The 24,709-nt window shown below is 38.0% G+C and overlaps 1 protein-coding gene across 1 annotated transcript in view; it reads left to right on the top strand.

The window, feature by feature from the left end:
• LOC139736144 (FH1/FH2 domain-containing protein 3-like) overlaps window positions 1–24,709 on the top strand; it is a 184,544-nt gene that overhangs the window by 18,542 nt on the left and 141,293 nt on the right. Inside the window, exons 3-4 of the mRNA XM_071646877.1 lie at window positions 629–687; window positions 23,691–23,758. Coding sequence (XP_071502978.1) covers window positions 629–687; window positions 23,691–23,758 — 127 coding nt within the window. The remainder of the gene's footprint in view (window positions 1–628; window positions 688–23,690; window positions 23,759–24,709) is intronic.

The following is a 24,709-nucleotide window of genomic DNA, read 5'->3' as shown; positions in this document are numbered from 1 at the left end:
TAGGAGGTTTAGAGTATGTTTCCACCAAGTATCCATATGTTTGCAGTATTTTGTTCTCTCTGAAGTGTGACCTCTGACCTCAGCTGTGATTCAGCTGGTCCCAATTAATGATGGGTGTGTTGGAATTGGAATGTAATGTATTGGATGAGGATAGTCTCTTCTAAGACTGAAGAAATGTAGTTTGTTGTGTGCTTTGGTATGTGTAGTACTACAATAGGTAGGCCCTGCACAGTTCTTGATTCCGACACTGCTGAATGATAAAAGCCGTTCATTCTACATTTGGCATCTCGGACATTGGCAGAACTTTTTATCAAAACATGAATTTCATTTTATATTCCCTATTTTTGCTATACATGTACATCTATACATTATAAACGTTTGTTGATATCCCTTCAGAGATATATTGCAGCACATGAATGTTGTATAATCAGTGTCATGTATGTTCTGTTATTAATGGTGTATGAGTAAACAACACTGTACACAGATCTACAGATCTGTGAGATAATGATCTGTGAGACACTGATTTGAACTAGAATTTCTTTGAACAGTGAAATATGCTTGAGAAATTTAAAATTGATTTTTGTTTCTATTTCTCTGTTTGTATGTGTGTGTGTTCATTTGTGTACAGGAGCAGAAACTCTGTCATTGTGCGAACACAACTCTCAGTGCGAGTACACGGAATCAAAGGTAAGAAATGTCAATAACGTCAATTTGCTGTTAATGTTGTAGTCAGGTTCAATCAATTGGAAGTACCTTTGCATCAGTCTTCTGTAGGATAAAATGTGCATTCATTGCCTTGCCTTTATGCTTTTGGATCCATCTTCATGAGAAAGTTATGGTTTTTGAAAGACATTACATACATGTTTATTATGCCATACTCTGTATGATTATTCAAACTAATGAATTCTTGCATCAAGTTGTTGAAGTATGCCCATGATTTTTTTTTATATTATTATTATGGCTACACTGTGCTACTAAAATACTGCATAATTGGTACTTACGTATGTTGATGAAGGGCAATTTGTCAACCAGTTGCAAAAGCATGCCATGACGTTTTGAATTTGTGCGTCATGTTAACCCGTTAGCATGTGCACGGCCTGTGGCCACCTTTCATGAAAATTTTGTGACCACTGATGGCAGCCACCCTTGTACATACATGGGTGTGAATATGTGGTTGTGTTGGTATTTGTTGGCTTTTATGTAAGAAAGTGTATGTTTCTTTGTTGTTGTTTTTTCATATCATAAGGGTACATTGTACATCACTACTCTGCAATTTGTATTTTGTTCATACAGTGTATGTACTGTACTTCCATCAATTTGTCTAAACTTGTGCAAAATAGTGTGTGATTTACTGCCTTCTTCCCTGAGTAGAGTTTGATGACACAAGAAACCTCTAGGTGCACAAAAGATTAAAGTGAAAGTTAAGGATATTTAAGATTAAGAAAATGAAATATTCTTTTAATAATAAATACTTTGCCAAGCATCAGTACTATGCATTGTACATGCACAATTGTGTCATACATTGCAACCTGTCTGTGTGGGTATTTAGACAACCCCAAGTTATCGCACTGTAAGACAGTGCACTCTGTTATTCATCATTTATCAACTAGGGGAGACTGGGGTAATTGTGGCCCCCTTTTTCATATTTTCTTTTAATACAATTAAATAGAAAGTTCAATAATATTCTAATTAAGCAAATATACAGTCAGTGAATGTAACTATAATATCCAAAAGAAAGTATAAACCTGAAACTTTCCGTTTGCATATTAATTACAATTAAGTTAATGACTTTGTGGGGCCATAATTTCCCCGTGGGTTGGGGTATTTGTGGCCCCCTTTTATATAAAGATATAATGAATAAAATAATTCATAGAGTGAGAGTAATACACTATGAACTACATGAGAGCATGTAAAGGAATGATTTCCTAATCATAGCAGGCCTCATTTATCCATTTAAATTGATGTAGATAGTCAAGTTCATCCAACTTCAACTAATTCACAATTGGTCCTGATATGCTGGACAACAAAAAATTGTGATCTAAACATGATACATAAACAGTGAATAAATATGAAAGTCAATTCATCAACATATGACTGATTATCAAAACCAATGACTCTAAAGGCTCCAAAGGCTTAACAGGCTTTTCAGCCCCATTTTCTTCATTTTTGAAGCATTATGCATCTGTCATATCATAATTATTTGAATATAAAAAGTGTAAGTCAGAGTCTATCATTTGTTGAGATTTGGCCTTGGATTTTGTGGCAAGATGACCTTGAGAGATGGAGTCCTTCACCTGAAAATATCCAAATCAAAGCTGCAATGATAATATAATTACACAGTATGCTCATTTGATAAATCCCAGTAATGAACCATGTTAATTGTGATTTTAAACTAGATCTTTGATTTTCTTGCATATATCCATAAATGTTCATAGCAAAACAGTGCTTTTCTATGGGGGGCCACAATTACCCTGAAGGGCATGTCTGAAACAATGGCCCTTTGTTCCAAGAATAGATGAAAGATTTTATGATTTGCTTCATAATCACTTCGGACAAGGTTTGTCACTTTGAAATAACATTATGAAAAAGAATTTGGAAATGAATAGAACATGTGACACTTAATTTAATAAAGTGAAGAGTTCACTTTTTACTCAGTGATTTTGACATGTACTGACAAAAGAGGTCCTCCTATCAAGGTGTTAATTGCTAAATGAATAGATATTGGAGCAAAGTAGTGGTAAGAAGTGACCTTTCACATACTACAGCTATAAGCTATTTCAACAGATAGAAGATGGTTTAATTATACATTTTATGTTGAGGGGCCATAATTGCCCCGGGGCCACAATTACCCCAGTCTCCCCACACACTATCACATACTTGACTGAAACATACAAAGTGAAAAAAGTGGATGTTTCACCTTGAAAATCCCAGTGGCATCCTATTAGAGAGCCTGTTACATCATGAGCTGTGGTGGTACATTTTCCTATCATTAGTCATTTCAGAGTCAGGCAAGCTTCTTGGGAGCGAACTGTAATTGGTAATTTAAAAGTCTGTATAAAGAAAACTCACACACACACAAAAGGATGTGAACAATCCAATCATAACACTACAGCCAGGGTACAAGTAATTCGTCAGTGTTCCTGGATGTGCATGTCCGGAAATGTTACAGTCCATGACACGAGAGGAGAGTGGTAGCTTTCCTGAAGAAGTCATCATTGTGCTGGAAATAGATGAGCTGATTTCAAAGGGGGGGGGGGGGGGGGGGGAGGGAATCATTCAGAGGTCACCAAGGCAACAGCACTTGCCATGGATCCAGCCCCAGCATCTTGATCTGTCTTCATGATTATCCTTGGAGTGTTGTGTTGGTCAAGCTTTTTCACCAATATTATAATGGCAAAATGTGATCTCTGATCTCGCTTCAAAAAGACAAAGTGTGTCTAGACGAAATGCCTGTGGCAGGGTTTTTTTTTTGTGTGAGATAAGACACAAATCTCCATGGAGGTCCTCACAGCAACTTGGATGAATCTGCCAGAATTAGAGCTATCTTTTATTGGGTCTGATTGCTACAGTGACTAATTTGTTTGTACTGGGTCAGACAGGCACGTACTTACCTGTCGGTAGGGTGAGAAGGTAGACCTGTCCCGCTCCTTTTCTGTCCCGTGTCTGGTGTACTGTCAGCCAGTGGTGTATTCTCCAGGCTCTATCACTACCCTCCCCCTCCCTTCCCCCCCCCCCCTTTCCACATCCCTTCCAACTACCTTTGTCTTCTCTTGGTGTGACAATTAGTGGCTTAGTTGTCAGACATGAATTTCCTCATACTGTTAATGATAGCTGCATTGATAGTTTCTCACCCCTACGACAGGATGATGTCATGTAGCTGGCATTGTGAGTACTAGACGTGGTTTAGTAGGCAACATTATGTACAAAAACGTGTAACTGAGTGTTAACACTGACAGGGAGTTTCGCCGCAAACCAGGCTTACTGTAGTACGCTGAGGCATAACCTCATATATTGTATACACTGGTAACATGCTGCAAATATTCACAATTCTTACCGAAATTTTTCTGAAACGTGATAATTTCAAGATATGTTGACATCAGCAGAGAGTACGAAGGACATTACCCATATTTTGTGACATTGCCCATTATTGTGAATTCAGACAGCTCAAAAATCATCTTCATCATTTGTAGTAATATCCCATCATATTCTTTCATAGCAAATTTGTATTTATTTATTTTTTTTTTGTGAGAAAATATTTGAGACATTTGCTGGCATACTATGCAGTGACTGATTCTGAAGCAACATCCTCCGCATTCGAGTTAAATAACATAATGACCCTACCGCTGAAAACTGGCTGATATCGTTAATTACTGTTCGGTTCAATTTGAATCACATGTCTCAAGGAAAACTGGATTAGGTGTAGTGGGCACAATGTTGCCAATTAGAAGCCTATGATATCAGATTAAGCAATAATGTCCACGCACTGAAACTTTACATAATCTCCAAATATCCAGTATTGATTGGTCGGTTGCTATGACTATCATCTCGTATACATAATGCACATTTAAAGTAGAAATGATGGAGATGTTTGTGTGTGTGATGGGAGTTACAGTAATGAAGTGTCAAATGGTTCCTTCAAATTGACTCATTCATTTTATGATGATTACAGAAATGCTGTAATGAGAGTTTGACAAAGACGTAGTCCCTTTGGGGGTATGAACGCACCCTAGATTGATTGGAGATAATAAGAGGAGCTGGAAGGGTTTCCTTCACTGTGGTTTTGAGGTCAGGGAATTAAAAGAGGGTGAGACCGATTAGCAGTGGATTAGCCCTGTGTCCATGATTCAGCAGGGGGGTGTCACTGCTACCCACCAAGGGGGCGTCTTTTCACCCCCTTCCAGGCAGTTTTCGGCCAGGATCAGCTCCAGTGGATTCTTTATTGATACGTTCCTTGTGGTTGAACCAGTGCACGGGGAGTCTGTGAAGACTTTTCCTCATGAGAGATGGCCATCACAAGATATCGCAAGTGGCAAGCCCAGTCACGTTCCTATACCCCTTTCTTGCTTAGCAAATTTCACCAGAGATCACCCGAGATCTCCCGGGAACTCGTGGGCGACGCTGTAGCATGAAAGGGCATTGCGGGTAAACTCACGGGTAAGATATGCCGGGTGATTTTTCAGGAATCTTACCCTCTAGCCGTCCGTGGTAAACTCCCGACTGTTCCCTTGAACTCCCAGGTGATGCTCTAGTCTGAAAGGCATTGTGGATAAACTCCGGGGTGAAAAGCGCAGGTCAGCATCCCAACAATGTCTTGCAGGCTGTTTCGCGCTTGCACAATAGTGTGTACTTGCACTGCAGAAGAGTGGACAAGACAAATGCAATCTGGAGCTCATTCGCCAGTACATTTATGAAAGAGATTTTTTTTTGCGGGTGTTTTCCGTTTGATCCCCAGTTTAATCTCGTGGGTGATCCCCGACTGACTAGCGTGATAGAGGTATTAGACAGTTTTATGAAAGGCATTCTGATTTCTTGCTCCTAAACGGTTTAATACAATTAAAGAACCAGAAAGTAAGTCAAAATTGTGCTTCTTTAATTGTAAAATGCTACTAAACATGCAGAAGTATACATTAGCCAATTACTTAATTTGAAAGATTTAACATTCAAGTGCTAAACCTGGCAAACATTGTTATGCACAAATGGTGAACATTTTTATGCAATACTAAATACTCCTAATATTCAGTCTGAGGGTGTTAATAACATACAGATTTGAAGAAAAACTTAAAGTAGTTGTTCCATCCCAGATTACCACCAAGTTCCATACATAATGCAGTATTAATTGTCAGTATACATTGCTTCATTTCTTTGAACCAGCATCAGCCATTATTGATAATAAGAAACAATAATAAGAAATAACACTTATATAGTGCTTAATACTTCTGTTTTCAAGCGCCTTAATATGGAAAAATCTCAAATTAAAACACAGCATATACCAATAATGTAGGCCTACATACTTGTATATAACAAACAATTACAATTGAGTATTTTAAGCAGTGATTTAAACTTATCTACACTTCCCTCATTTTGAATGTAAAGAGGGAGTTTGATGCAAATCAGTGCAGTACAATCAGATCTGCATTTTGTTGTGATGTACAATGTGATGTAGCATATTAAGAGGCTTGGATTTTTGCAAGCCAAAAAGAGACGGATATACTTGACATTTGAAGTCAGTGGACATGAACTTCTCCCCTTTTTTCACCAAATGGGCAGGGTTATATTTAGACATACAATTTCTGGTTATTCTCTGTACTCCTCCAAATCACTTCTTCCGAGTAAGCATCCGTGCCCTGTTGGCCCGGCAATTCAGTCCCCAGTGGAATTACAACTGTCACGGCTAGGCGGCAGAGAAATCAGCGGGAGGTTCCAGTTCAATTTCAGTGTCATTACAGGCTATTATGGTGTTTCTGCATCTGTGTGTACACTGCATGTTCCAAAATAGATGGTAAAGAATGTGTGTGTGATGCTGAGAAAACACTAATTTTTTAATTGCCAAAAGAAAGATAGAAATCATATTGCTTTACAAAAGCTTGGTATGGGTTTATAGTTCTATTTGATTGGTCATTCTATGTACTGGTAGCATTAGATTTTAGAATCTTTCTAAGCTCCATTTGTGTATGTTTCATACATGGTAAATACATGTATATTTGTTTTCAAAGCTGAACTGTAAATATACTTGGAAACGATACCGAAATATTGATTTGTCAATTTGTTACAAACTGCATGTATTATGAGGTTTCATGTAATCTGGCATGATGACATTATTCTGACCCCCAAAACAAACAAACAAACAAACAAACAAAAACTAACCACGAAAAATTTATAAAGATCAGTATTTCAGTAATCACATGCCTGAATATCAATTGTCAAATGTTTATTACAGTCTACAGATCTCATTTATGATGCATTGTTTGTCATACATACACTCTTGTACATCTTTGTTCATTTTAAATCCCTTTAGAACATTAATGGAGGCCAAGAACTTTATAGACGATTTGCCCTTCAAAAGAGATCATCTTGGCATAAATGTGTAATGCATTCAAAACAATATTTTAAGTATCACAAATCTGTCATTATAGTCATTTTAAAGTGTATTCTGTCTTTGATATGAAGTCAATCCTGAATGGTTTGATAAAATGAAGCAAGCTACAGGTTGTGCTTGAGAAATATTCACATAATTCACACAAGACCCTGCAAGAGGGTTTTGCTAGTTTGGACAAAGAGTACCTGTGATATCCACATTCCCACAATACACAAGTGTGTCAGAAAGTGGAAAGAAGCTCATCCTCCCTCAATGTATCAGTGTTATTACACAGTATGGGTGTATATTGACTTCATGTGAGGAAAGAGTTCAACATTGGATATGATAGGATTGATTGCCACCATTACTGTACAGTAAATCCCCACATTGTGAAACTTGCACCAACCTTTCTTTACTTTTGAGAGAAAAGTTATGCGTGATAAGAGAATTGAAGGAGTTGCATACATGTCAATTTTGTAAAAAAAAAACCAAACAAACAAGAGAAATCTGATGCACAAGTGTTCTCACACCATGCAAGACCACTATTCAAATCAAGAGACAAAGCTTTTTGCTTGCCATGCTGTGTATGATGTACAAAATGTATGCAGTATAATAGGCTTTACACTCACATTTGGTGACTAAAATGCATTATTTCTCCTATGCGCTGATAATGACCTGTAACTCTGTCAATATCTCATCACATTTGTGGAAGTACAGTGATTTCAAAATCAAACATTTGAAGATGAGTTGTCACTTGTCATCACAGCTGTTTAACTGAATATCAATCCTCTGTTCTGAAATTTATAAAGAGTCAATTTCCTGACCACAAGCGGACTGTTATTAGTTATCAGTCACTCAATTACTTGTAATAGGATTTCACAATGTATGTCATGGGCAAAATAAGGTTTTCCACCTCGTCTGGCATTCCCATGTTTCCTAGAGCCATACAAATGTATATTTCAGGATCACTTGCGATCAATTGCGCCCAATGTTTGTCGCTCTACCGCTCTGTCAGGCATGATCAATGGCGTACTCACTCATCTCATTGTGGAACAGTAATTTGTTCCCAAACAATGTCCCAAAGAGATGATTTGCACTGGGATGTGTCTGTAATCTAGCCGCCAGGGTAAGCGTGACACCCATGGGGGGAACTGTAGGCTTAGGAGAGGGGGGATGAGATGCCCCTGCTTGTGATTCCCAGGTATAGGGGTGGAGCCCTTCCTTGCAAGGTCTCTGCAGATCTGCTAAATATCATCTGAAGATGACCATAATAGCATGCAATACTGTGTATGTGAAATTCTAAGCAAGACTGCTGATATATTACCTGTGAAATTTAGAAATGAAGAATGTAATATTTTAAATTCTCTTTTGTTTTATGATAGCACATATCAAGTACAGTTGAACCTCTCGTATCCGCACAAGTCGGGACCGAGGCTCATCCGGATAAGGGATTTGGCCGGAAACGGGAGACTCAATGCTTTATACATGTACACATGTACTGATGTATAGCCCATTGTAGTACCACTTGTAGTAATGTGTATACTGCAACCTTTTCATTGTTACACTCAGTAACAGACCCCAAAATAGAGGTTCGTGTTTGCAAGAATGAAATCATTTTCTTTTATAAATTCTTGGGATGATTTACCTAAATAATTATTAAGAAATGTATCAAGTTTATGTAATTCATGTGTGTTTGTGTAGGAATTTTCAAGGAGTTGGGAATCCCCCCTTTCCTCCCGTAATTATTAAAAAAAAAAAAATCATGGCGAGATTGCCTCCGTATAATAGAGAGATCCGGATAAAGGGAGGCCGGATGAGAGAGGTTCAACTGTAGTCTTTTTTTTTTTCTCTTTCTGCAAAAGAACAGACCATGGACCATGCCAGTTTTTCACTGTCATGCTTTGTTTCAGCAGAGATGAAGTATTCTGGTAGTTTGACAAAAATGTAGTCAACATTTAGGGCTACAGCAGGAGAGCATGTGTTCAGTGTCCACAAATTGTTGTGCAAATAATTACACAAATTCAGATAGAGATATGTCACTTGCTTGTACTGATGTATTTCGTGGAAACTGAAGGCTGTTTTTGTTGTGAATGATGAAACTGAAAGAGGAACTTACCAATACAGAAATCACACATATTATGCCCTATTTTTCATGTAGAAAGCAAATAAAGAGCTTAACCCATGTGACATCACAATGACATACCAAGCATCCTTTGATTCAAGAGCACAATGTCTCTTGTTAGTGCGACAAAACAATGAGCTACCTGAATCCCAACTGAAACGCTAGTTAATCCCATCAACTGTTTACTGTTGCCTTTTCACCTCCAAGATCGACCTTCTCTATGGTCCGTAATCCCATTCTTGGTGATTCTCTAAAGTGGGCAGTTATAGGCAGACTGCAGCAGATCAAGGAGGGAAGAGTGGATTAGGATTGAGGGTAGTAAACATGATCAAGCATGCAAATCCAAACACTCCAGATACAGTCACACGAGGCTATTGTCGCTGAACATCACTGTCTGGAGGGGAGGTTGTCAATTCAGGGAAGGAATCCTTGCTAGTCAGTAAACTGATCCTTTCTATCTCTCAGTCTCTCTGTGTTATTGGAATGAAAGAAGTCTTCCATAAAGTTTGTTTGGAGACTTGTACAACTAGGATTCTACTGTGCAGCATTCCTGTCATACTTAGTAATGGGTGAATGTACAAGAAATCAATGTTTCCTGTTTTATTGTCATGTCCGTTCTTTATTCTTAATAGTGTGTATGTCCATTCAGCTCTTCTTCCCCGAGGAATTCTTGAGTATCGCGCATTTCATGGAGATTTATGGGACTCTAGAATCTGCGGAAATGGAAATATTATATTCTCTCCCATCCCTGCCATTTACATGAGGTTATTAATGCCCAAACTTTCAGATATGGGAAGAAGAAAATCTGTACTTAAGTCATGAAACAAAAGCAGTGAAGTTTTGAGCGCTATCAGACACACACACAGACACACTGCATACATGAGAGTTGAAAGACAAGACGTCATCTGGCACAGTGCCCTCTTGGAGCTACATGGTCATCTTTTGCATTGACCACAGCCATGTTCTAATCAAGAAGAGACAAAGACAGTAGTAACCATTCGTACCTCTGTGCAAATCTCTGAACTATTATCAAGAAGTCCATAGAAAGGAATAGGTTGCAAACCTGGTGGGTTATGAGTGCCTTTACATTTGTTGCATGGAATCCTTGGTTTTTCTACCCATTTCAAGACAAGGTATACAAGTGGAAGATAAGTGAGAGAAGTTTAGGGGCTTTTTGAATTTGTGCATCCCTCCCCCCCCCCCCCAAAAAAAAGCCAGATTTCATTTGTGAAGTTTGTTTGCCTTTTACAGGTTAGAGGTCAAGGTGTAGTGTGTAATGTGTTATGTGTGCACTGTAGGTATGAGAGCTGGACACATTTGCACCCTTGATTATATCCATTGGGTCATCACACATGAGGATATGTTTACCCATTTGGGCAATGCATTGATAACGAAGTGTACAATTGTGTGCACTTCAAAGCGTGTATGTTCACTGATAGAAATTGTCGCATGGATAGTCACTGCGTATAGAGAAAGATACACCGAAAATGGCTTCTCTTTGAATGCATATCTCCCCCCATTTCTCTCACTCTCTATAAACTATCTTCCTCTCCATGTAATATTCAGGGCAGTGTTGCCCATTTACAACTGTAAGTATTTTTGTGAATCGCCCATACATTCAAAGGAAGTGCTTGCCTAATTTCTTAAAGGGTGCATGGGCTATTGTCTCCCACCGAAGGGTGCTCAGAATGTAAACAGTCGTCTGCATGGCAAATTTTTGTTTCCACTGGGGACACGATGGCCGCTCAATGCCAAGCTCCCCACCCCTTTTCTGTACACGACCATCTCCTTACCGTGGAGAGAGAGACGATTCTTACCCCGAGCACATTGTACATGAGGGGAACTTAGTCAACGTTCGTTGACTCCTTTGTAGCTCTTCATTGTGCGGTGTATCCCTTTATCCTCTATAAATGTGAACTTTTATGTAGGGGCTATTGTCCCCTCTGGCAAGCACTTTATTGATTTGTTGAGCTGATACCATAGTCTCTTTCAAGCCACTTCAGTACATAAACATTATCAAAAGGAATGTGTGCACAATGGCAGACAAAATCCTAACAGAAATACTGAGATTTAGGGATGTCTCTGACTTTGAAGAGTCACCTGGATTTTATAGAGAGCTTTTTTCTTTTTTTATGTTAAGCAGAGGTAAATACTCATTATTATCTGTCTTCAATAACAATTATACAATGGGACTGATGGGAGGTAGGGTTTTATGATCACAGTGAATGGTCAGGTCCATTTTAGCACATACTTAACATGCAGCAACACTTGTGGCTCAAAATTATACATTCACCCTTGCAAGGAGACCAGACCAGAAAGGACAACAGACCCCCCCAAAAAAAGGAGAAAAAAAAAGTAAAAAAAGTAAGGAAATAGAGAAGAGCAAAGTGCTGTTGCTTCCATGAACTCCTTTGTGTGTGTGTGTGTGTGTGTGCACTAGGTGCATACAATGGATTTGCATCTTATTAGCTTGTTTGGAGTCATTCGTAACACATATTGCTTATTTTAGTGCAGTATTCAGTCAGTTCTAAGTTGAATCCATCATTATTACATTTACAGTGTACATTGTACACACTGCAAGGTAATGCCTGTAAACCCAGATGTACAATTGTGTACAAATATGTCGGAGGGTCCTGAAGAGGAGACTACCAATGTTGCTATGCATATTTGCTCATGTAGGAGAGAAGGAGAGAGGGAGAGGGAGAAGGAAAGAGAGGGGGAGAGAGGGAGAGATGAGCTGATACATCCCCCTTTTCATGATATGGAATGTTAGAATCAATAATTTGCTCAGGCAGATCAGGGGTAAAGTCAACTAGCCTGCAGGGATAGACCTCAATTAGGCAATCCCAATGATAGCCTCAATGCCAAAGTTCGCATTTGATGACTAGACTTTGATGAGGTTTTGTACAATGAAATTCAACTTCAATCCCGTTGTTGCTATACATAGACTCTTGTACAATGCTATTTGCAAATCTGTGGTGTAGAAAATTTGACTTTTGGTCAGTTATCATAAATTATTAGGTTTGTGGTTTGAGACTACAGGTTGTAGTTACTGTGTACTCACAGCAATATGTAGCTGTGCAAATCAATTTGTGCTTCACCTTGTTCTGGTCGTTTTTTAGAATAGAAGGGCTTGGGCAGGATATCCATAGCGTGGGAAGTGTTAACTACCATTATTTAGGTCATTATTGTTGCTGATGGAGTCAAATACTATTCATGTAAATCAGAAGGTACACAGATAACACAGAGGTTAATACTATCAAAAAATGACAAAAGGCCAACATTTTGTGAGAATTATTTGAGTCATTGCATGTATACAGTAGTACAATGGCTGCTCATACACAGTATTTCTTTCTTCTTCTTTTTTTTTCAAATGATTTTTCCCCGACATTGAATTGTGTATAATAGCATGAGGTATTTGGAGCATGATATTGGATTTTGTTTTTGTTAGGCTGCTGATAATGGTTAAATAGCAATGTAACATTCATTCAATTATGACTTGGTTATAAATATCATTGGTACCATTTAAGAGTTCCCTTTTTACCATATTAGGGGCACATTTTGAACAAATGTTGTCAAGCTCCATTCTGTGTAAAATTGTTTGTTTTTTTAACCCATATGACACACTAAAGATCTCAATTGAATCCACAGTCATGCGAAATCATTCCCACTTTTGCAAAAGTGACAGCAATGAACTACGAAGTTTACAAAATGATAATTTTTGATGAAATTGTTATGCACATATTGTAATAATTGATCACAGAGCTGTTTTAGAATTGAAAGGCCTGGCTTCAGTGACAATAAGTGGCAATTCAGCCAAGATAGAAGCTTAATGTGCATTCTACAAGAAGGCAAGAAAGTTAAAATATAGATCATTTAGCCTGTCATTTCATTGCTGTGTTAGCTGTTGGCAACATTTTTAGTGATTTAATTCTTGAAAATTTTTCCACATGACATTGACTTAAAAGGACCTGAAAGTGTCCCATCCAATATGTACGTAAAAGTCCTGTTGGAATTTGAGAGATGTATCTAATAATGAACTTGCAACACTGCAGTTAACAAGATATTCATCTTACATTTTTTATTTTTTAGCATTGTAGATGTGTTTGTGTTCATGAAAGAAGATCATGTCTTAATCTGTGAGCAAGGCTTAAAAGATTCAAGAGTGATCACATATTTCCTGTGCCCTCTTTGTAACATTTTCGGCAAATTAATTTCATTAATATTTCTCATATCATTTGTCCTTTTTTCTTGCCGTTGTCACTGTTGTGCAGTTCTCTCTTCCTATTAAAAAGAAGAAAATGAAGAGATAAAATAAAAGGACAAAGGAAAAATAGATTGAAAAAAGATAACATGAAAAATGAATAAAGTGATGATGATGATGATTGACATGTGCATAGAAAAACTTGAATTTCTTTCATGAGCAGTCATGATGTTTAATGCAAAATGTTGATGATTTTAACAGGTTTTTTTTTTTTCTCTGTTATGTCAAATCAGGCACTCATGATACCATCATACATCATCCTTCCACAAAGTTCATTGAAATTTGCTCGATCCAGTCTTGAGTTATCGCGTAAACGGATACAATTTGTATGAGTTTTGAGGAAAGGTATGTGAATATCTTCCACCATCATATTGCCTATGTGATATTTATGCCTGTATTTATACTTAATTGAGGTATCAGAAAATCTCAGTTCACTGTCTTGTGTATTAACACTAGAGGGTGCACTTTGCTTTGAATCCCTGAGTAGAATGGAACGGTGAGGGGGGCTGCAGCGATCTGGGGGCGTGTAAGGACAAGAGGCTTACATTCTCACCAGCCAAGAGCGAGCGCCAGGCAGGACCCGTGTCATTAAACTCTGCTCCTTCAGAGGAAGGATATAGATGATTTCCTTTAATGACCCGTTAAAAGCGTGCGATGCGGTTCAACACCATGCAGAAACTCGGCTCAGTTCTTCTCTTCCATCACTTTCCATTTTTCGCTTTCCTCGTCACGTACAGATGGCGATATATCACATAAACTCACTCATGGCAACCAGAAGAGACTAAGAATAAAACACCTTAGGAAGTTTTTTTTTTTTTTGTGTGGAAACAACAGGAATGGCACAAATCACCAAAAAAGAGATGCATCAATTCATTATGGTGCTCAATTGTTTCTTTTGATTAGTAATTGTCAATTATATATTTTTTTCTTTTTATGGTAAAATTTACAGTGATTCACATGTGATTTTTCCTCATGTTTATTGCACATGTCAGTGTTATGGATATAAATTGATGTACAAATCTCAATATTTGATCAAACAAAACAAGTTGAAGATTGAAAGGAAAACAATGTACACCTGTAAGCAGTGAGTGTATTTGATGATGAATAAGATATTTATTGCCCTAATTTTTTTTTTTTGATGCCCTACCTCAAAGATTTATTGTCATTGGCTATACAATGTAAGTGACCAATTTTTGGTATATTTGAGGCATTATTGATGACTATGCATTATACTGTGTAAGAGAGTATACGTATAGCTGCAATGATACAACATTGCATGTACTGTACGTACATACAAAGGTACTGTATTTACTTACTGTATACAATATTTTGTGTATGGATATCAATAGTGTAAACATGTGTCTATCTATGTATGTGTATTTTTTTGAGAGAAAAGTAGATAACACTTATCACTTTTATCCATTTATGAAGAATAATTTTATATCTTAAAAAATAAAAGATTTAGAAATGGCACATTAATAACATCTGCCATAAGGACTTTATACCACAAATCAAGGGTATTCTCCTATCCATTACAGGGCCATTGCGCATCGAATTGAGGATTGAATTGCCGCATTAATCAACTGGATGACATCTCCAGACCTACCATCTTGAGATGTAGTTCAATTGGTTTGCCAGCTCTCGCTAGTCTCGGTTTCCAGACTTAACTATTCAAGTTCATGCAGTCATGCAGTCATGCTTGTGTATTGAGATCTGAAAAAAATGTGATAACTTTGTCGAATATAACTCTCTATGTTTGCAGAGTGAGTGCCTTGCCAAAAAGCGTATTATTCTGCCAACATGTTCTTAAATGCAGGGTTGTAAGCAGCCATTTTGTTTAATGATTCTCTCTAGCTATTGACAGTGTCATATTTTGGTTAAATGCAAATGACCTACTTTTCATGCCTCTGTGCTGTGCTGTTGCATATCCTACAGGGCTCAACATTAGCAGTGGCCCAGTGGCCTGGGGCCACTAAAATTGGATGTTGGGCTACCAAATTTTGAAAATGACTATCTTTTGTTGCCTAACAAAGATATAAAGTAGATTGCTGTGTTTTTTTTTATCGCAGGTCACTTCACTTCTTTTTCGGGCCACCAAAATTTCAGATTACAAGATTTTAGTGACCCCCTCGGGCCAACTAGTGGAAAAAAGTTGGAGCTGAGCTCTGTCCTGTAACCTACAAGTTATTTATCTCTGCTTATTAGGCTATTACAGGCAACAATATTTGTACATTCGATTTATCTTTCTTTTGTGTGTGTGTGTGTTTTTTTTTAAGGAGTTTAAGGTGTTCATGCTTTTTGCCTCATTCAGACTAGAACTTCAGACACTACATGTACAATGTAGAAACATGTAGGCAGACATAACACACAATTAAAACTTCACTGTTTGCAAACCATGTCTGATATCAAAGAATAGGTGCACATATTTGATTGGTATCAAACTCAAGGTGTCATACCATTGATGTCAGTTGGACAGTAGGACTGTAGAAAATATTGCCACACCTTTGGGAAAAAAAAGGAGGGAGAAACAAAAAGCAGAACAAAACAAGAAACATGACTCAGAAGAAATCTAGAGATATGGAAACTGAAATTGTGTGAATGTTTGTTTGCAGTTGTTATTGTGGATTTTGCTTTGTTATTGTTTATGTGTGTGTGGAAAGGGGGGGGGGGAGGTGTGGTAACAAGAGAGTGACTATTTCATTTGAGCAATTACCACAAGTACACCATGTATAAAGGCTGACAAGTCCTCAGAAGTATGCAGTAAAGGGCTGAAAGCAAACACTTTTGTATAACATTGATGCTGCTTCTCATAGCGCATGTGAAGACATTTTTGATATCCACATTAATGTAATTCAACCTTTGGTCTTGCTGTACATGTGCATGATCATAATGATGGCTCTTATCTCAGGCAGGACTTGATTCATGAATGTCAAATAGTTGTGCAATTACTCAGTAACATTGTATCAATTTATTCTGAGTGGATGAGTTGTGCAAAGAAAAATTACTGGTGACAGCTGGAGTGAGCCAATCCCAATAATGTCAAAGGTCATTGAACTTTACACATTGGGATACGAGTATCACATGTAGATGATACTGGTTTGTAGCATAATTATGATTGTTACACGGAAATGTATTGTCACATGTCAATGCATTGCAGTGCCCAATTTTTTTTTTGTGTGTGTGTGTTTGTGTGTGTTTGAAAATTTGATTTCCCAATTGAGCATACATATTACTTGTCAATATTTGATTAAGCATCTGTTTTTTCATTGACCTTGCCAGTCCAAGATTTGTAGTACGGAGGTTGGTAGCAGTTTGTTGCTTCTACAAGCAAGTTCCCAAGTACGAATGAATGATGCCAGAGTGATATGGCTGTCATAGGTGATGGGAGTTTGCGTGGTTGACCTGTAGGCATCTCCTCTGAGTACTTTCAATGTAACTGAATGCAAATGAATTAGACTTGGACAAGTAATTTATGATTAATGCCAAAAGGTCATCGGACTTTGCACTCAGCCTGGTATTTAAGCCTAGACGCTACCTCTCCCATGAACTGTCTTTCATTTAGGGTTATGGAAGTCCATGGTTCTGCCGGAAAGTAGTAAACCCCTCAGAAATACATCGAAAATACTTGTGCAGCTCTTGAAATCATATGAAATTCCCGAGTCTTTTCAATAGACAATGGAATCTCAACATGGTCCGGCTGTGATGACGCATGTTACACTTTGTCTTTGCCCCATCGCTGGGCGGATGCGTCACAACGTATATTTAGGTGATGCGGAAAGTGGCCTGCGTGCCATCAAAGGATCGTAGTGGATTCGCACACACACCTCCGAGTCCAGGATACACACAGGGCAAGCTTCTCGGTGCACGCTGGTAGCATCCATAGGCAAGGCGTCCCCTTTCACATTGTACAGATAATCTCATCATGTGATAATACATGGCACCATGCTGAAGTGTGACGAAACTGCCCTATTTATGATTAGAGCAAGATGCTACAATTCTCTTAAAATTAATCATAAAGTGGATTACAAATAATGGGAAAATTAACAAATGACTGACTATCCCCAACAAAGCAATACATACTAGTCGTCTCTGTTTGTATATTTTTAGTAGTATGTTGCACAGCTGCAGCAATTTTGGTATCAAGGGGGTAGTTCATGAAACCTTTTGTTGGGTGTTTTGTCTGACAAACTGTTACAATCCTTGCATATAATGTATGATTGGCTGAGGGCTAATATGTCAGAAAAAAATATATGACAAAATGCTTCATGAAATGCCCTCCAGCTCTTAGTTTTGATCAGTCTCTGTTTAGTTCTTGTTTTTGTTTTGTTTTTTTAATTTTAGGGGATTGTTTCGTGTGGCTATGTAGGTTTGGTATAATACAGTATAATACTGTAGATAATCCTGTTTCTACTAGTGTTTGGCAAATCTTTTAGCCTTTTTCTTGTCCAACATCGAAGTTTGGTAGCCCCTGAGAACAAGAGGCTTGGGTGTTGCAGTACCCTGCAAATTTTATATGTATTTTTTGATTGTCATACAGACGGCATCAAATTCACAGTGAGTTGGGAGTGATGGAAAAGTCAAATGATGATATACTTGATGTGATTTCCTTTTTTTTTAACCAAAGAAGTAGGACTGAAGAATGTTGTCCCAGGTATTTATTCAACGTGATCTACATTGACTCACCCACATTCAATTACGAAGAAAAATTAAGGAGAAAGAGCATAAATGTATAAATAATTCAGCAGCTGTATTCCCCTATTTGATTAAAAGTCAACTATGGGAAGTCATTGTAAAAATCTATACAACTCTGGAGTAACTTGATGTGAATGAGGTCATATCTTTCGATAATGATTTTGTGAAGGAAATATACATGTACTGAAGATGTTTGCAGAAATCAGTGGAAGACTCGTGAGACATCATGACATCATCCCAGCTAGTTTGCATGTATAATGTTTGTTATGGATATCACGCTCTATTTAGTGTGATATGTGCCATGTCATGCAGGGTATGTCAAACTGGCTGCTTGAAGTTTGGGTTCACCCCAAGGTCAATGTGTATGATTTAAAAGTATAAAGGCTGTGACATCATTATCTGGAGTGCCAACTGGTGATGAGTTTACTTTGTGATGTGAACAGGGACTGGGATTGATTCCTATGTTATTCTCTGCACTGTCCTCCATCCAACTATCTTTGGAATTCACATTCCTAATGCTGGTCATACCTCCCCCCCCCCCCTCCCCCATCCTCTTCATCCAGAGTGTACAGTTGATGCAGTGAAAGTACCTAGTCTGGTACATCATACCTTTTCTCTGCTATCCCTCTTAATCAATTATGCAGGAGGCCTAACATGACACATACACAACATACACAGGATGTTATTCTCTCTTTCAAGCCAGGTCCTGGGTCTTTGCTCTGTCTTCTCATCTCGAAAAAAAATGTTTGTAGTTTTGTCCTCTTTATCACAATTCTGTCTATACAAATGAGAAAGCTGTTGTTCTTAAAGCTCACAACAATCAACTGATGAAAAAGAAGGGGCCGTTGTAGAAGAATGAGTGAAGAAGTCCAATGAACTGATGCAGTTTTGAATGTTTACTTGACCTCAATTTGTTTTCATTCATGAGAATTTTGAGATTTGATAGTCTTTGAATTGGATTGAGAAAAAAATGATACAAGGCCTATATTTGATATGAACAGCGAGACTAGCTAGCTATTGCTCTCCACTGTGCACCCTAATGCACATGCTCAGTACGGGGGTCGAAACCACAACGCTCACAGCGTGAAATAGGGGCTCATCCTTTCCCTTCTCTTACCCTGTCGGTTCCAACTCTCAGAAAGTTTTCTGTTGGTAGGGGGTGTAGCAGGGAGGGTGAAACAAAACAGCAACGACAACGGAGAGCCGGCTCCCGAAATCGCCTCCCGCCCGCCTGAGAAAGAGATTTCTCGACGACGCAATGATTTCGTCACGACAGGATGCAGTGACTTAAGGGGAGTCCGCCGGCCCAGCGAAGCTATCCCCCTGCCAACACAATCGGCATGTCAGTCATTTACTGTGATTTGTGCTACATTGTACATAACTCCTCTCTTCCTCTTTGTACCATCTCTGCTGTACCAGATCAATTTTACCCCCCTCCCCAGTTGTTTTAACGGAGGGAAAGTGGAATTTACCTCCATAGTATTGTAGATATATTATTGCTGGCGGTGAGGCACCTCATCTGCCATTGCGCTCCCCGTGACTCAGGAAGAATCTGTACCCACCGATTGTCTCGCCCTCGTCTCGTTGGATTATCCGGTGCCGATTAGTTTGAACCTGTGCGTGTGGATACTGGCTGGCCGCGGACCTATCAACACAGTCGCGCTGCGTGTTCCTTGTGGTTCCCTTGTTGCCTATCTGTGTCCTTTTATTGTGGAATATGACTGACTGAAGGAAGGAGAGAGCAAACTAAGGAAAAAAAAAATCATGATTGACCATTTCAGAAACGTGAAAGGGAAGGATCTCCCAGGTAGGGTATTTTTAAATATGGTTTTGGAGGTCACCAATTTCTTCCAGAGAGTTCTGAAGTGAAATGTCTTTGAGTTACTTTCTGAGTATGCTAGCGTACATCATGTATCAAAGTCGATTAGTGTTGTAACCCAGATTTCCAATCTAGCGTAACGATGATCTGCATGCAACCTTGTGTGTGCGTATGGTTTATGCATTCAGTTCCAGTTTCCAATGTATGTAATGTGTTTTGTCAATCTTGAGTTGAAGTCCACTGTGTGTGCCATTTGCAAGGGTAATGAAATTGATTTGAACGCTGACATTTGATACAGTTTGCCATTTCCAGGTATGATGCTCATTTGATTTCTAACATATTATACTGAGGGCTGATTTGTGTGTGTGTGTGTGTGTGTGTGTGTGTCCCAAATGAAATATAGTACAACATGCGTATACTATCTTGAAGTAGGTCTTGGTTTTGAAGTTAAGTCGGAACGTACATTTCAGAATTTTCATTTTTTAGTACCTTTGCGAGTAACTATATTTTATTGCTATAAACATACATGTTGTAATAAACAAAAGTTGATCTAAAGGTCAGTGTAATTATGAAAACCCTGCTTGATACATGTCATGACCAAGGAGTGGTGGATACCTACAAGTACAATTGTAATGTATGCATGCATTACCATAATGTACATTGTCTTTTTTGGATCACATACTTTTTTTTTTTTGGTCTTTTTTGGATCACATACTTCTGTGATATTCAAAGCTTGTGCATTCTCTGAACTATAAAATACATGTAGTGGCAAATCAAGTTTGTGTGTGTGTTTGTGTGTTTAGGCATCTTGATCAGCATTAATCAGTGTTTTGCAAAAAAATATGTAAAATTACACTTTGTGTTAATAGCAGGTTTGCATGGTTATAATTGTTTGAGTTACTGTGTAACCAACTATTAAAGCATTCTGAACCAACTTTTTTTTTGTCTTGAAAGTATAGATCTTTATTGCTAATACTAGCTGATGATAAATGTACTTTGACCAATCAAATTAGAATTTTGTCAGGTGCGCATCATACAGGATGTAAATCTAAAGTAGGTTTCAGGATACCTGAAATACAAGATGCTGATAAAATTGCTCCTTGACATCCGGGGGCGATCTAGTCCAATGTATGTAGAACTCATGTTTATTTATGCACTTCTTCCTTATCCACGTTTTCCTCGCTTCTGCACAATTGCAGGGTGAGGGAGCAAGCAAAATGTTGTTCTACAAATTGTATGCAGTGCTGGAGATAAAAACAATTGAAGTCAAAAGTCGCTGTTGAGATGTGTGATATGGCATGCGAAGTTTTCTTGTCCGTGATAAGAGGAAGAAGTATATAAAGCATGAATGTTTGAATGCTTTTTTTTTAAGACCAGCCCACACCCCTGTGGATGTCGCAGAAGAAGTGCTCATAACTTGAGCTATGGGAAAAAGTTCATTTACGAGCATACACTTCACTCTCTACCACCCAGTAGATACATACTATGTCTGCATTATTCCCAACCATGTGTACTTTCCACAAATTTTTACAGCCAAGTTTGGCGTGCCTGTGCAAATTTTCGAAAAACTGAAAGAATTAGGGAGATGCATTATATGCGTTATTGCAAAAGTAAAGAAGATATATAATGCATAGATGACATAAAGTAAAATAAATTCTAAGATAAAGAACACCATGGCAATTGCATCAACAGTGGTAGTGTTTAGAAATTCTGAAAGCTCAGTGACCGGTGTAATGGTATATATTTTGGTTGTGAATACTGCAATGTCTAGATACTTTTGTATAGTAAAATCATTTGAGAAGCTTTCAATTCCAAGTTACACCATGACAGAGTTCTCCTAAAGACTACACCCCACCACACCACGAGATGCAGAATTCGGTCAAATCCAAACTCACAGAGATGTTATTTTTACTTGGGGTTCACAAAGAGGAAAAGCCTCACAAGTGATTGGATAGTTGGAATTCAGTTGCATACAAAAATGTATATATTAAAGCTGATGTACATTATATTCAACAAAATGACATGAATACTGCAAATGTTGATAGATCAGATTTGTGACACTGCAGATCTATGCATTCTCATGTGCCAGACAGAGAGATAGATACTGTATACGCGGAATATTTTGCGAGGTTTTTATTTTCGTGAATTTCGCGAGTAGGCTGCTATTTGAGAAATTAAAAACATGCGAAAATATTGACTCTTATGCCGATATGAATGTGACGTATGCGTATACATACATTTCTGCGTTCAGTACAGGACTCCACGATCGCAAATTAAACCACTCGCCAAATTGTCGGGAAGTCCCGATTTGCGAAAATTTAGACTTGTGAAATATATGGCGTAGTAGATAGATAGACAGGCAGATAAATAGATAGAGATACATGTAAATAGATAGATACAAGCTGTAGATAGATAGAGGGAGAGAGAAGAGGATAGTGCCACCTCAGCCAGTTGTACACAGGCCTGTATATGATTGTATGATTCATAACATGTGTGTCATGCAATGTTGTCAGTTTGGTGAGGTGAAAACATCACTATTAGCCAGAAATTGATCGCAAAATTGAATTTCCCTTTGACACAGTTTGAAATCAAATTTGTGCAAACAGACTAGACAGTGACTAGATGTACAGATACAACAGAATGTGGACTGGAATGCGTCCAGTATGTTGAAGACTGTTTGAACGAAGTTAACTATCTGTTTCAGTTCCTAATATTAATAAGCTTTAATTCAATTTTATTTGGCTTGTGATTGATAATGTAGTGATTGAATTCCATCTTCGGGAGTGGCTCAAGTTAAATGTGTCGTCTTTGGTTGTATTTCAACCTTTAAGGTCTGTGGAGATTGAGAAGTGTAGTGAGTTATACAGTAGCTGATCAGCCAGTTTTTATCGTGACAAATCTATTTGTGTTAATCATTGACCGTTATATGACAATTTCAATAAAGAATGATTCAGATGGAAGTTTCTTTGCTCTCAGATACCATAGATGTCAGAAAATGTTGTCATTTTTTTTTTTAAACGTTGTGGCCATTACAGGGTGCTCACTTCATTCATTTGTTTTTCAATTCATTTATAATTTTTTGGGTAATTTCAATTATCCTATTTCTAAAGGAGTTTCTCAAAGTAAGAAGGTAAATGTGTACTAGAGATGCAAGTAAACTCTCTAGAGTACAGTGTAGGTACTGTAAAACGAGGAATGTTCGTGTGCATTTTAATTTCGCAAATTTCGTGAGAGCCAAGATACGCAAAATTAAAATGCCTGTGAAGGCTCTTGTCTACACTATATGCATCGAATGCCACAGGCACTTCGCGAAAATTTCATGCCGTGAAAAAGGCCGTCGGCTTCAATTCACAAAAATTTCATGCCGCTGAAATATCATGTTTTACAGTAATTGCAGGCAACAAAAATATGTTTGTGCTTTCAAACATAATGACAAGAAAACAGGCATCTTGTATCTTGTAAACTTGTGAATCCTTCATGAATATCTGTACATGTTGTACATCACACAGAGAAAGTATTTTTTCATTAAAAGCTAATTGTCATTCTTGTCTCAATCTGGATGGCACATATCCTGCCAGACATTTAGTTTAGTTTTGTTTTTTGTTTTTGTTTTTGTTTTTAATGAGAGTAAAGTGTACAAGGAGGACAACAAACTCTGTGATATTTTGTTCGCTTGTGATTCTAAATCAACTTGTCAAATTTCTTTTCTTTTCTACAGAAAAGCTGCTGAGTTCAACAGGAAGGGAGCTTCGCAGGGCACTCTTCTCTCTCAAGCAGCTTTTCCAGGTGAGTTTGACTGCTTTCATTCATCCTGAATTTGTGCATTTGCAATAGTAGCTTCTGCAGTTTTATAAATTCATGATCATGACGTGAGGAATGGAAATGTAAGATCTAATCAATCCTATTGAAACTATTAATCAAATATATTGTATGATCTGTTCTGAAAAAATGTACCAATAGAAACTCACATGCAAAGTCATTAAAATATCAACCAAAAACTTTTATATTGGACTTCCCTATAAAAATAACAATAACAAAAACAAAAACAAAAACAAAAACACACACATGAACATACAGTGTTTAACAAGCATCAAAGAGTGATGGGTGGAAATTCCCTTCAAAGAAGGATGTCGTTAGTATCATGTGTCATTCAACTTCAACTTTGTGCTGTAGTGTGTGGCTGAGTGTCTCTTTGTTGTGCCTGATATTAAAGCTCACACTGCGTCTGGATTTTTATATAGATCCAAGCTTGTCTTCCTGACATAAAAGAGGGCAGTATGAATATCCACATTTCCTGTGTTCATTTCAGGCATCAGCAGGGGGAATAGTTTTGTTTTTCTTCGTACAAAAGCCGGTGGGTGAGAATGGTGCTGAGTTTTCTTTGGATATGTCATTTTTTTAGATGTTTTTAAAAAAGAGAAAGAAAGAAAGATATTGTAGAAAGCTAGGAAGGGGAAAATTAGGACTCTTAAAGCCAGTTAGCCGGTTGGGACCTGCTCCAAGGGGAATAGGAAATTCCTCTAATGCTACACTGCAGCGCTGGGTGACATTGGCCCAAATATTGGAAGCGGAGAAGGGAAATGTTGCCGAGGGACATCCAGTACGGCTGCCTTTATATAAATGACCACATCTCAGGCAGAGAAATATCTGATCACCATCGGAGATTACAGACAGATTGACGTTGAACTCCAAGCCATAAAAAGGCAAGACTTGGCTCAGTTACTGTGAAGTTAAGAG

This window comes from Diadema antillarum, unplaced genomic scaffold (genome assembly GCF_040938485.1).
Source record: "Diadema antillarum isolate AM-2024a unplaced genomic scaffold, OU_Dant_1.0 scf00000028, whole genome shotgun sequence".
NCBI classification, from domain to species: domain Eukaryota; kingdom Metazoa; phylum Echinodermata; class Echinoidea; order Diadematoida; family Diadematidae; genus Diadema; species Diadema antillarum.
This window is presented reverse-complemented; position numbering and strand designations above follow the sequence as displayed.